Raw genomic sequence first — 14,469 nt, 5'->3', positions numbered from 1 at the left:
AGACAAATTTTTATTATTTCATTTATATAATGATATTTGAAAATACTGAGCCTAACTTGTTACGGAATATAGTCGGAGTAAATATTCATCCATCGCTTCTTATGTTTATATTGGAATGGATGGTTCTAAATCTAATTTAAACCACGGAAGTTGGAAGTGAGAAATGTTGACTTTTATGCAGTTATCCTCTCATTTAAACTGAGTTCAAAAATTGCAAAAGTCATTTCAAGCTGTCTTTGTTACTATGAAAAACGAAAAAATAGAAAAGAATTTAAATAACCAAGCAATTTAATTCGAATTCAAGTACAAATATTTGAAACAGATTTTTGCGATAGCTAAGATATTCTTATTTAATGCATTAATATTTCTTTTCTTTGGGGACGTACAAAGAAATAAAAATATTTAATTTCCCTTTTGATTAATAAAACGAAATTGAAATAACCTCTCATTGCATTTAAACAAATGTCTTTTTCTTGATAGAATTTATTTTAACTCTTTCGCCGCCCTTATCTGTCAGCGAAAATTTCTGTTTTTCACCCCATTAGAACAAACAAAAATAAAACTCAAACAAGTAAACATTTACAAAGCGTTTTAAACGTTTAAAAGTCTTAAATGTAGAACGTTTGAAGTGCGTTACGGCCGCCCTGCACAAGTTTCACTTCGCGCTGTACGCGTTACCGATGATGAAGAAATTAATTAGATTCAATTTTGAAGTAATACGAGGAGCACAGGCCTCGTTGACCAGAACCCAGACTAACTGATAGCCCCGGTTCAGACTATGTCTTCATGTATGTTTGTGACATATAACAAAACTGAACTTGCATCATGCTCTCAAAAATCCGAAGCAGCACTAATGCCATGTAATTTGCACTAAGCTCCAGGCTCGCTTTTGTGGAATCGGATTTCTAACTTGCAATCCTCTGACCCCCATTTAAAGACTCTGACACCAAGCTATTCATTAATACTCTATTTTTTGATAATATTGATTACGAGAATTATCATTGACTTTATGAATGGAAATTAATCTTTTCCATCAAATTAAAGGCTTAATGTCATTGAAAAACTGAAGATATTTATTTAGTTAATAACAAAAGTTCATTCAATAATAATTGAAAAAATATCATGTCACGTTACACAAATGATAAATGTTTTATTTAATTACCTGTTTCGTTTTATGGTTGACCACTCGTTTGCTCGTCGTCCATTCCTCTATAAAAACAAAAGAAGAAATAATGTTAAACATTATTACCGAATCAATATAACGTCAAACCAATGAGAAAAGTTTTATTTTGTAAAAGTTTCATTCATTTAAAACATTTACATTATGATTTTGATTCAGTTTATAGAATTCAATACAACTGTTAAATCTATAAAAGTTTCAATTTGATTTTAAACTTTCTCATCAAATTACCCAATAAATATAAACTTATTTTTATTTTCTTGTATAAGTAATATAGAGAAATTATTATAATCGTCAAAAAAATCGAACTGGTGATTTCGATGAATCTCCACGTTTTAGACCTGCCTGAGTTCGAAAAATAACATTTTTTGAAAACATCCGTCTGTCTGTCTAAGACAACGATAATTCAAAATCGCTTTAAGATTGATGGATGAAATTTGGTATACAGTCTTTGTATTAAATTTATAGATTACAATTAAATTCGTGCATCGAAGATTGTAGATTACAATTACATTCGTGTTAACTGTGTGTCGAAGGGTCCCTACGCACTTCCACGTCTTTCGATGAGGGGAAAATTGTAATGATATTTTGAAATCAATTAATTTTCTAACTTTCAGTTTAATTTAGCCCTTATCAACTTCATTCTAAAATATCCTCTTATTTCCTGATCCCATTCCACTTTTTCTATTTAATTAATCCAACAAAATCTCTGTGAAATTGCTTTAGTCAGCGGCGCCCACGCTCCGAGTGAAGGGATAAAATACTTTCCAGCTAAGCACACTCTTTTAAAAGATCCCTATGATTCCTTTACTTGTGATTGATACGTGTTAGAAATCCCTATTAAAATCTCACAGTATATATTGACAGGGATAAAATTTCCATCAGCTTTTCCTCATTTCGTTTTGTGGCCTTTTGTATACACACACACACACACACACACACACACACACACACACACACACACACACACACACACAACATATATTTACACTTTTGCCAAATTTTAATAATCAAGAAAAAATTATCATAATTTTGTCAAATAAAAAAAAAATTGATTTGATTTTTTAAGAAAGATGATGAAGGTAAGAAAGAAAGAAATAAGATAAGAAAGAAAGATTAATAAGATGGTAAAATTTTATGATTGAAAGTTCCTGTCCAAGTCTTCAATTGATTTTTCAAATTATTTTACTAAAAGTACCTTTTTTCTTTTTTGATTTTTACATAAATGACGATAATTGCATAATGACGATATTAAATTTACATAGTAAGTATAATAATTCTGCTTAAGCTAAAGTAAGATGGCTATATTATAGAATGCTTGCTGATTATACCATGCATATTCCACTATTTCAACAGATATTAATGACTCTTTGTTAGGTTAGGATTAGATAGTTAATCAAACATATAGAAAATCAAAAACTTATAAAATCAAAGATAAAGATAAAAGCAAAGCCTTAGGAGGAAATGTTTTTAATTTTTCTTCCTTTAATTATTTGTAAAAACTAAATACCAGAACACGTCCAATAAGCCAAACCTAAAAACGCAGATAATCAAAAATAGCATAAAGCTGGTTAATATTCATATTAACTTAATCTTAAATTCAATGATCATTCCCTCAATAAATAGCAAAAGACATTTCTGACATTTGAAATGTCTCTTCAGCAAAAACCTCGCATTAAGTTGTTCAGTAGCGACATGAAAACGAAGTGAGTTATGTTCTAAGATCAGTTAGTGAGGTCAACCAACATGCATGCAATCCAGCAGGTATATCTCGTTGTAGGCACCTGTTTTGCCGTTGAGTAGCCAGTCATTAATCAAAATAGGAAGAAAAATCAAGTGTGTTCTGCCTTCGACTTTCACATAAATTTCCACAATATGGCAGGTTTAAGTCTGGCCTGTTCATAGAGTAAAAGAAAATCGACTATACATTCTGGAAAACTTTATTTTTTCATGGATTTTATCTAAATATGAAGCGTATTTGCATTTATTGTTATTATTATTGAAACTAAATACTTATGGTTAAAAATAAGATATAATAGAAGCCTTGAGTATAGACATCAATTGATAGACTTCTCTATGTTTCCAATTTGAGCATACGGCATTGCCAGAATGGCATTACTGACAGAAAAGCATTGGCAAGACAATTATGTCCCTTATTAAAATACGCTTTCTGGTAAATAGCGCTATTTCCCAGTCTTATTAATAAGTTAGATGAATATTTTCATTGGAAGAAAAGTTTAGAACAAATTTATAGGTCATAAAAGAAAAAAAAAATTTTCAGTGATGGAAAGCACCAAAGTGTCTTTTCTATGTTTGTGTCTGATTCAGATTATGGAGATTTAAACAATTTTTGGCAAGGTTCAGAAATTCGTTTGAAATATCCTTGACTCCACATAAATATTTTCGTCATATTAAGTATTCAATACTCTTCCAATTATATTTAAATATGTCTATTTCAATCATATAGCTTGCCTTAATTTTTTTTATTTTAATTTATGGTTTATCGACTCTCATATTAAGAAGGATCTTTAATCATGCCATATATATGATAACATAAATGTCCTACTAATCTAAAGAGATTACTTTTTCTATATTTTTTTCATGGATTATTTTTTGAATAATTCTTTTGACATTTGATCTTTATTAGTAAGAAGATTATTAAGCAATTAAAATTACCAATACCTATTCACTATTCTTTGTAACCCTGAAAAAATGATGATAAATCAAAAATGTATAATATGTGTAATAGAAAAATCAAAGTTGAAGGATTCATTTTGAAGAATATATGTACATCGTAAAAATCAGAAAGTGATGATTATTAAAGCACTTTTATTTTATTGATAATATAATTTTCAAGCTCTTTTTTATTTGAATTTAAAATGTTAATAGTATTTTAGAGTTTACGGTACAAAGGAATATGGTACTTTCATGAAGATGAAAGCAATAATTACAATTGAAATGGGGATACCATTGCAATGATCTGTTGCCACATTGACAAGCATTACTTTTAACTAATTTATTTATCTAATACAAATTATGCAAACGATTTCCTCTCTGCTTTATCTATATAACAATAACGGAAATATTTGCATTACTTTTAAAATTTACGATTACATTTATATAAAAAAATTCTAAATAACAAATAGTAGAACTGATTGTGTACTCACCGTGTTTCTTTGTGAAAACCACATCAGGGTCCTGTAAAAAAAGATAAATCACACAAATTAACTTTAATTGATTATATGGAATATAAAAGTTACAAAAGTATAAATATTATATATCTAACGTAAACGTATTCCACACGAATAATTCAGTAACTTTAATTTCGATATTATTTTAATGTAATATAGCTAATTATAATGGATTCTGCAGTATCATAATAATTTTTCTCTAATTAATTTAATAATGAATTCTTTATTTAATTTATGCATTGCATTAACTAGCCTCTGAATTTATTTTAACTTGCCACAATAAGTCATCTCCAAATGATACAAAAATTTTCCGGCTAATTGTAAACAGAATTTTTTTAAATCGTCTATTTATCGCATTTAATTTATAGCTTTTTTTTCATTTATTAAAAGAAATTAATATGTTTCAAAATGTACTACTAATACAATTTGTAAATTTCTTTTCAGAAGCTCTTGGTGTTCATAAGCTTTAAAACAATGTCATTCTTTTCGGTGCTAAAAAAATTGCAATTTTTTTAATCTTTAAATGTCAACATCATTGTTTTCTCTTTTCTTCGGCCTTGACATGTTAATTTTCAATTCTTTTTATAATAGGGAGGTATTTTTTTGCTAAGCACTGTATTGAAATATTGATCGTGTTCGAAGAATTAACATTAATCATAAACTAATATGACCATGACCGCATATTTCATGCATTTCACTGTGATCGATTCACTTTTTTCTAGTTAAATTTCGGTAAAATTTACTCACAGTTTGAAGTCTTAATTATTATTTCAATGCAATTTCATATTTTTATTAAAAATTTCTGAATATTTTTTATTTTATATGCATTTGTTTATAATTAAAAGAATAATTACATATTTATTTTCCTGAAAAAAAAGATGAGGAAATTGTATAATTTTTTCATTTAAAATAAATTAACAATTGATTTAAAATTTGGATAGGAAATAAGTTAAATCAATTTAATGAAATACAGGTTATTTGCTTTCTATAAATTGAGTTTTATTGCAAAGAAAATACAAACAATAAAGTTAGAAGCAATTTTTTGTGAGTTCAAATTTTTTTATGAATTTTTTTATACATATATTTTATGAAGCAATTTTATTATGATTATTTTTCTCAGTAGATAAGCAAAAGTTACTTATTCCCTGAGAAAAAAAAGCAAAATTTATATGCAAGATACATTGTATTTAGAGTGTTTCAATAATGCTCAGTTTTAAAATAATTTGTTTGTTAAATTAATAATTTTATTTTTAATGGCTGAATTTAATGTCTATTTTTCTATTTGCTAGTTTCTGTCTATGAAAAGCTTCTATTTCTTGGAATTTTCGGTTCACGAGAGGTCAATAGTTGGACGAAAGTCAGGCCCCTCACAGAAAAAATCAATAGTCTAAATCCTTACTTGAAAGTGACCCTTATATAGTCTTGAAGCCGGATTCATCATTTTCTTCAATTTTTATCCCATTTTATTTTATTTTACACAATTACGTGAAATATTTATTGAAAAGTTTCCAGTTCATGAATTAAAAACTTCTCTGTTAAAGCTTCTTTTGGCTATACTTTAATAATATTATATATAAGTTATTAATATCAGTCACCGAAAGTGTTGAATCAGAATTTCAATTGGCGCTGTAATTCTTGAAATGCTTAGCAAAATATGGAGGAAGACTGGAGAGTGACTCATGAATGTAGAAATCGAAAAATACTACAATGAACATACGACTTCGCACTTTTTTTAAAACAATTTCGTACAAAATTTAAGAGATTGCGCGTTATAAGTTTGAGCACCAGCATTTTTTTTTGATGACCAATATATAGCACAATTATTCTAAGAACCAAAATTTGCCTAAGCAAAATTTTGCTACTTTTTAAATAAAGCTAGTTCGCTTTTACCACTTCTTAAGATACTGGAAAAGCAGCAGAATTATGCATCTTTCTTCGTACGATGAGGAACCAGATAATAAAGAGAATTACATTTTTAACACATATGCAGGTCAAATGGAAAGTTAAGGATCCCTCCCTGAAACATTCTTGGAACGTATTATGACACAGAATGCATTATGTTTCGTCATATATTTTATAATCCGTTTTGAAATTTTAAAAGCAAGAATATTGGATGGAAATATTAATTTAGCCATGATCGGATGGCATTTGAATAGAAAGGGTCTCGCCAAACTTTCACCACATGCCAGCAACCCTTGACTCGCTTAACGAGCACCTGACCCATACACAAGATGAATATTCCACAGGATCGAGCCTCAGCTACCAAACTCCTTACACTCAAACGGATGTAGTCTCCATCAACTGGTAGACAACCACATTGGGGAGAAGTTGGTCTCAATGTTGCCTGCGACGCATACAACGTGGCCCTACGAAATCGAAGGATTCATGACTGTAGGTACGAGTCTATTTAAGATACTACATGCCTATGATATGCGTTAAATTATTCATCAGGGGTTAAATGCCCTGATGACATTTAAATTTGAAGACTGTCCAATTGCATTGCCCTCGTCCTCTGATGAAGATTCTAGATTTCAAAATCCATCGCCAAATCCTTGAAACTACGTTTTAAATAAATTTCAAAATAGATCTTAAATTACAGGTAAAAGCATCTTTAATATTTATCCACAGAAACCACCAAATCACAAAAGATTTTTTATTTTAATTGTATCACTAAACGAGTGTGGTTTAGAAAGCAACGCATGCAAGAATTTTCGTTGATAGTAGTAACTATTCACTTCCCTAAACATTCCGCCTCCATTGAAAAGAGAAGTATTGGCCATCTTCCAGAGTTTCCCAAAACAAGCGGTTGTGAAATAATAGAACTGAAGTCATCTGCTCTTTCATTAGGTTTCGCCATGAATCGCTGCCATTTTGAATAGGGGCGTGCGGAAATGATGCATACAGAGACACGCCTAGTCATTTATTTTAGGTGGCATTCCACCAAAACCACGATTTCATGTGGGTTCCCTTCTTCATGTCGGAAATGAAGGGTTGAAATGGAACGTCAAGAAATCGATGAATTTTTATTTAGAGTATTTATGTTTATGAAAGAAACAATATGCAGAAATAGGAAAGCCATAAAAAAGCTTAATAAGATCTGGAAAATTGTGGATTGTGAATAATATGCTATTGTTTACGTATTCACATATCACTGTAAAGTAAAATTGAAAGCAAAAATTAAGCTATCGAAATTTTGCTTATGGAATTTCTAAATGATATTATTCCTGTTATATCTATCATGATTTCTAATCAAGAATGCCGTCTTTAACAGGTGTCATAATGCATAACCTCTCTCCCCGATCAATCAAGACATTAAACATCAGGAGTAGGCTGTCTTCCTAGAGAACATTCAAGGGAAGTGGCCCTCGACTGTGTTTTGTTAGGAGGAGAACAAGTAATGCCTCCAAAAGTAGTCGGATTGCATTGAATGATTCATTGCTAAAACTCATATAAATATATCAGTTTCTGAATAACACTATCAGATTCGGAAGTTCGAATCCCTGATTTTTTTTTTCTTCCGATTCATGCTCTTTAGCTATTCCTTTAAATGCTAGACAACTGGAAGGATAAATTGCATTGTCTCATAAGTAGAAGATATCCCATTCTCGATCAACCATCGCAAAGAAATGTGTTACCAGTTTGAATAGTATGTAGCGGTTGTTATGAGCGAGGATAGAACCTGGTACCTTATGGTTCGCAGACCAATAACATGACCACAATACAAAAGCAATTGCTCGTGTAGCGTAGTTGTTAACTGGCTTATAAACTTTCACCACAGACTCTCTCTCCGGTGAGTCGAACGATATGGCTGTTGAGTGGTGGTTGAGCTGTTGATTCTATTGCGCCTGTACCCATTTGAGTAGAGACAAGCGTTAAGGCGAGCGTGTCTGGGTGAGTGGGTGCTGATGCTTCTGCTGCTGCGTCAAGTGAGTCTGACGACCTTGGTTTGTTGCGTCAAGTGAATCTGACGACTTTGGTTTGCTGTGGGTAGATGGCGCCACAACAGCTGTACGAAGGTTGAAGGTTTATCGTCCGAGGTCACCAATGTAGCGGTTGTTATGAACGAGGATAGAACCTGGGACCTTATGGTTCGCAGTTCAGTAACATGACTACGACACAAAAGCAATTGCTCGTGCAGCGTAGTTGTTAACTGGCTTATAAGCTTTCACCATAAGTACATATTTATGTGAGTCTTTTATAGTTTGGATTTTACCAAATATAAATCAAGAACCCCACCCTCTGATATCAATACGGAATTCGGCCTTAAATTGATTGATGTTAGTGATAAGTTGAACTTACAGAATATTTCCTATGAAATGGAATCGTTATTGAATAGAGTAGATGTAATACCCAGAATCTGACACAGGATACTACTTCACACTTATTCGGTTTGTTTAGAAACTATAAAAGTGACTTTCTATTTCAATTTCTCTAATTCATAACATTATTTTAAATATACTTCATTTTAAAACTATAATGATATAAAATTTTTGAAACTGAAGCAGGTTTAGCTGTAATTTTTGTGTAACTCTGTTCTTTATAAATATCAAACCACATGATAGCCTTCAAAATACTAAAGTTAAGAACTCACCACAAGATCGGTAGATCCCACTGGAACAACGCTTTTTGTGACAGTCCGGGTTATGGTTGGCTGGCTGCCATTTGAGGCACTGCTGTATCTGTCGTTTGAAGGCATGTTACCAACAAATTCACAAGCTAATATGTGTTAAACTACATTTATGGCCTTGAGCAATCTCATTTATCGTCTGAAAGAAGAAGAAAAAGAGAAACATATTATTTATATCAAAAATTAAATAATTAATTTTATGATAAATGTATTTAATTTGCATTTACGAATATTTTACAGATATCATTGCACTGTAGTTATAAAAGTAAATAAATGAGAATATTGATGTTAATATTTTTTAAAACTAGATTACAAAACGCATCGAACTGTATAATAACAATAAAAATAATGACCTTCAAAAACATATTTGAAATATGTTAAAAAATATGTTATGATTTTAGAAAATATTTTACTTTTACATCTTTCTCAATATGTCATGTATATTTTATCTGTATATGATTTATTTCACAATGTCTTTTTTCATATGATATTTTATTAAAGAAAATGAAAGGCTTTTTTTTAAAAATATTTATAAATGTACATTTTGTATATATGGGTCAGAACAATGCTATAAAAGAATTGAATGGTCTCTTAGTAAATTTTGAGTTTCTGTTAAGTGTTTACATGTTACACCAATTTCTATTAAATAATACAAAATAAAATTATTATAAATATCATTTATTTTAATAAATTTCGATCAATCATTTCGATTGATAGAAATATTATAAATTATTTGTCCAAACAAACATTTGAAACAAACTATTGTCTTGGAAATATTATCAATATTGCAACCTTATTTATCATTTGTTGCTATTCTAATATTTAAAAAAATATTTAAAACTTAGTTACACTTACGTTATAAAACAATTTATGTAAAAGCAAAATACATTTAAAATGTGATTAATTCTCTCGGGTTATTTTTTTGATACCGACGTACTTTCATTTATTGTTTTAACCTTAGAAGAAGAATCGGCGATTTGCCTCAGACTTACACTGCATCTTCGATACGGATTTAATTATTTAAAAATGCTACATAATAATAAAGTAGATGATAAACTGATTAAAAAGCAACTCATTTATAATCGCTTTATAGAATAGTTATAATAAATATACATTTTTAAGATGTCATTGAGGTTTCACATTGAATTTATTACTTCTAATACATGGTTTGAATATTTAACTAGTTCAAAAAATAAGAAGCACTTAATAAAAAGAGCCACTGCATGATTGCCTCTCTCCCTCTTTTTCCTTCGTAGGGAAAAAAAAAGGAGAAAATTAATTTTTTCAATATTTTAGCCAATTTTTTTACTTCGAACTTAAATTATTTATGCTGTTACTAGATAATAAGTTATTATCAAAAACTAGAGCTTATATTTTATTTCAATATGCATATGTAAACAATATTTAGTAGTTGCGTGGCCGAATAGTAGAAACTTTTGAAATTTGAATTTCAATTTATTTCATCACGAGAGGCATAATTTTATTACAAGGATTAAACGATGCGTCAATACATCACTCTACATCGCAACACAAGAGCAGAAGAGACCAAAATTTTTCCCTTCAGTGATTTTATTATGAGATTTTGATAGGGATTTCAATTTAGGATAAGGAATCTTAGGTATCTTTGGAAGAATGTTGCAAGCATTAAGGATTTTTATTCCTTCACTCGGTGTTAGAAAATGCTGAAACCATTAGTTTTCTAGAGCGCGTGTAGAATTAAGTAAATAAAAGAAAGGGAACTGAATCAGGAAATAAGAGAATATTTTAGAATGGAATTAATATGGGCTAAATTAAGATAAAAAGGAAATGAATTAAGATTTAAATTAGGTTAAGCGATATCATTAGATATATAATCCTGAATGATGAAAGTGACATAATTTCATTTGGCATGCCTTGAAATGTCTGAAATTTTAATTAATAACTGAAAAAATCATGAAATATTCTAAGAATCAGTATCAGACAAATCTGAAATTTCGTATTTGCCGATTGTATCCAAAAAGAAACAGAAAAATATGTATTTGGAATGTTTGAAAATCCTTACATTATATGAAAGGCAGAGATCAAGTTAGATAGATAAATAGCTACTGACAACTTCCAAATACATATAGATCTACTGTGATGGCTAGACATTTTGCTCCATTTTAACGTCAAAGAATCGAATTCATGTGTTCAATATATTTTAAATCTTCAAATAACGAGATGTCTGCTGACCTTTTAGTCTTCCTTCTAAAATACCAAACCATACGATGTCATCCGCTGGACTCCAAATGCAGCCAAATTACGTAATTTATTTCGAATTCGAGAACTAAAATTAAATCTCACTTCCTCAAAAATCCAGTCTGGAACAAAAGATTTAGCAGAAGAACCAAATACGGTTCACTATTCACAATAAACTGGAGGGACATCCTTCAATTGAAAGGTGTGGTTCCTCGTCGAAGATCGTACAGGCAATAACCTCTACAATGCCATGCTTCGTGACATAAGCTTTATTACGGGCTTCTACCACAATGGGGTGTGCCTCGTGGTATTCCTTTGAAATGGAGAGTAAATATTATTTTTAGATCATTGTTTTTCGTTGCGGAAAAGGGAATTTACTTTCTTTTCCTTCTGCTGTGGTCAGCTGAGAAATATCTTAATTTTGGAAGGTCAAACCTGTGGTTTCGCTTCAGTGCTCTTGATGATTGAGAAAGTTGTGGAATTTATAATGAAATAATTGCAGAGAAAACAGTTGTGAGAAGAAGCTAATTACTTGGGAAGAAATATAAACTCCAATTCCATTCCTGTGTTTTTTCTGTTTGCTTTTAAGATTTAAGCTGTTCTTCTTGGTTGATTCCTGCTTAAAAATTTAGTTGCTTACAATAAAGTTCGAGAAACATGAATGTCTTGACCAAATATATGATATTTAAAAGATGAAGTTGGAGATTGATTGCATATTTCAGTTTGATAAATAATAATAAGATCTAGTCTAAAATAAAATTTGATCGCTTTTCGCACGCATTCATTTTATTTTGAATTAACATTTTATTTCAAATCTTAAATTTGGTAACAGAACAACGATTCATTGGATTAATTTTTTCCTAAATAAAAGCTCAGGTAGTTTCACTACTTCTTAAACAGTATTAATTAGTGATATATATTTTATGCTTAAATCTAGGTCCATATTTTATAAATTTGATATCTAGCAGATTTACAGATTCAAGAATACAGACGCTCGTATTTATATTAGAAAATTAACGGAGCTATTATAAATGTTACTTTTCACATCTTTGTAACTACACATCAGTATATCTTGTACTATACAGAATATCCATTATAATCATAAGCCAATAGTTAATTTCTAAACCATTAATGATTAATTGACAAAATATTCTAAATAATGCAAAAAGAGTGTTGTTTCAGTCAATAGATGTGGTGTTGAAATATATTATAAAATTTGCATTATTGAAACCCCTCTCCCCCCCCCCCCGATTCTATGGATGAAGTTAAATATTCTTGATACATTAATAATTTAAAGAAAAAAGCTCCACTTTTAACGCTACAAAAATGGACGAGTTATAAATTTTGAATTTCTCTATTCTGGTCATTAATGATTACCTCGAAGAAAAGTCATGCATCGATCGGTATATTTTTTTTAGGCAACTACTGAAATGGCCTTAAAATCATGTAAAACGGATATACTCAAAGCTTTTTAACTCCGTTAAATGTTGTCTTAGAAATATGACATATTTTTTTATTTAATATTTTAGTACATAAGAAATATTTAGCTATATGAAAATTTAATCATCATAAATTCTTCAACTATACATCTGTTAACTCGACCAACATAAAATGTAATGTAAATTTTTCACATGTTTTTTCGTTTGAAATTACGGAGTAAGAGATTTAACTTTTATTTGAAACTACAGAAAAATACAGACATTTAACTTGTCTTTACAGAACATATAAATTTTAGCTATTAGTTATTTCAAAGAACGGCAGAATAATCGATGCTAGAAGTAAAGTTCTAAGTTAAGAAAATGTCTAATAATTGTAGTAATCATTTTAGGGCAACAATAAAAAAACTACGCCCGTCCTACCATAGCATTCGGGTAAACTAAATGACCTCAAAATCGTGACAGCTCTTTAGTGAAAACTATATTTTAATTCTAATGTCCATCACCAGCCACAGTATAGTCCCTTCTCTATAGGAGGAATGCCCCGTCTTGTAGATAGCAAGCTCCACATAATTACTTTGCCTATCAGGAAAGCGAGAACCAACAACCCCACAGGAAGCTTCACATTCCCATTTTTGGAGTGCCCCGGTTGTGTGTGTGTGAGAGAGAGAGATTATAAGGTAAGCACACATTAGCTAATCCGACCCGCTACTAAGGCTTACGGAAAATCTGAATAACTGACCATCGCAAAAGCAATGGCTGAAACAAATGGGTTGAGTCCTAAGGGCCATCAAGGCCACGGTACAGCCTCTCCTGTGGGAGGCACATCTCGTCATCGGCATGAAGTAGAGAAACCCACACCATTTATGTACTCACCTAAACGATAAGAAACAACCTCCTATCCTATAGGTTAAAAAGGATTCAGTTATTCCATAATTTTATTGATCACTTCATTTGTTTTTATGAAACGATTTTTAATTTAATTTCTAGTTTAACTGAATGAGTAATAGTAAATATTAGTTGAATCCTTTTTTAAAATTTTGTTTCATTTATTATCTTTCAAACGAAGTCATTCAAATTTGCTTTAACATTTTTTGAAACATCCTCGATTTTCTGCTGAGTCACTTAAAAGTATTTGTAAAGTACCGTCATCGTATTGATACTTCCGCATATTCAGCGTTACAGCCATATAAGTTTTTCTTCATATTATGTATAATGTTAATTATAATTTCAAATATTATAAAGCTGTGGGATGTTACTGGTTTAGTTGCTGCATTTTTTCGAAACACTAAAAATGTTTGTTCAGAAATTCTGAAGGAGAAATTTATTTCTTTTCTAAAATATATCAAATATGACAGTGAAAAATATGAGAATGTCTTAAACATTTTTCATTTAAAAACTGTATTTATTAAACTTTAGATTGCATTTATTAATATTTCACAACTCGCTGTGTTTCTTGCTATATGTTTCTGAACCTTTTATTGGAGCTTCAAGTTAAATTCGTAAAAAAAAAAAAAAAAAAAAAGTCAAAGGACAATTATTAAAATAAAGCAGAAAATTACCATTTTTTTCTTTAAAAATTTATTTATATTAAAATCGTAGCATTTTTTAATCTAAATATTTAATAAAATTATGTACATATAAGCGCAAAATATTTTCTTAGAATATAGAAAAAAATAATTTAAAACATAAAAAATTATAAGAAAATATTGCTAAAAATGAAACTAAATAAAAATTTGTAATTTTTATTTACATTTACGCTTGTACAAAATATTTTTAAAAAGAAATGTTTATCTTTGAAAGAAATGAAAAATATTT

General features: G+C 29.9%; 1 protein-coding gene across 1 annotated transcript in view; it reads right to left on the bottom strand.

Moving 5' to 3' along the window:
- Positions 1-14,469, bottom strand: part of LOC129972147 (uncharacterized) — a 101,328-nt gene that overhangs the window by 47,251 nt on the left and 39,608 nt on the right. Inside the window, exons 2-4 of the mRNA XM_056086162.1 lie at positions 8,963-9,137; positions 4,348-4,378; positions 1,163-1,209 (exon numbers count right to left, since the gene is read on the bottom strand). Coding sequence (XP_055942137.1) covers positions 1,163-1,209; positions 4,348-4,378; positions 8,963-9,067 — 183 coding nt within the window. The 5' untranslated portion in view covers positions 9,068-9,137. The remainder of the gene's footprint in view (positions 1-1,162; positions 1,210-4,347; positions 4,379-8,962; positions 9,138-14,469) is intronic.

This window comes from Argiope bruennichi, chromosome 6, assembly GCF_947563725.1.
Source record: "Argiope bruennichi chromosome 6, qqArgBrue1.1, whole genome shotgun sequence".
Taxonomy (NCBI): Eukaryota; Metazoa; Arthropoda; class Arachnida; order Araneae; family Araneidae; genus Argiope; species Argiope bruennichi.
The sequence above is the reverse complement of the archived record's forward strand: the minus strand, read 5'-3'. Positions and strand labels throughout refer to the sequence as shown.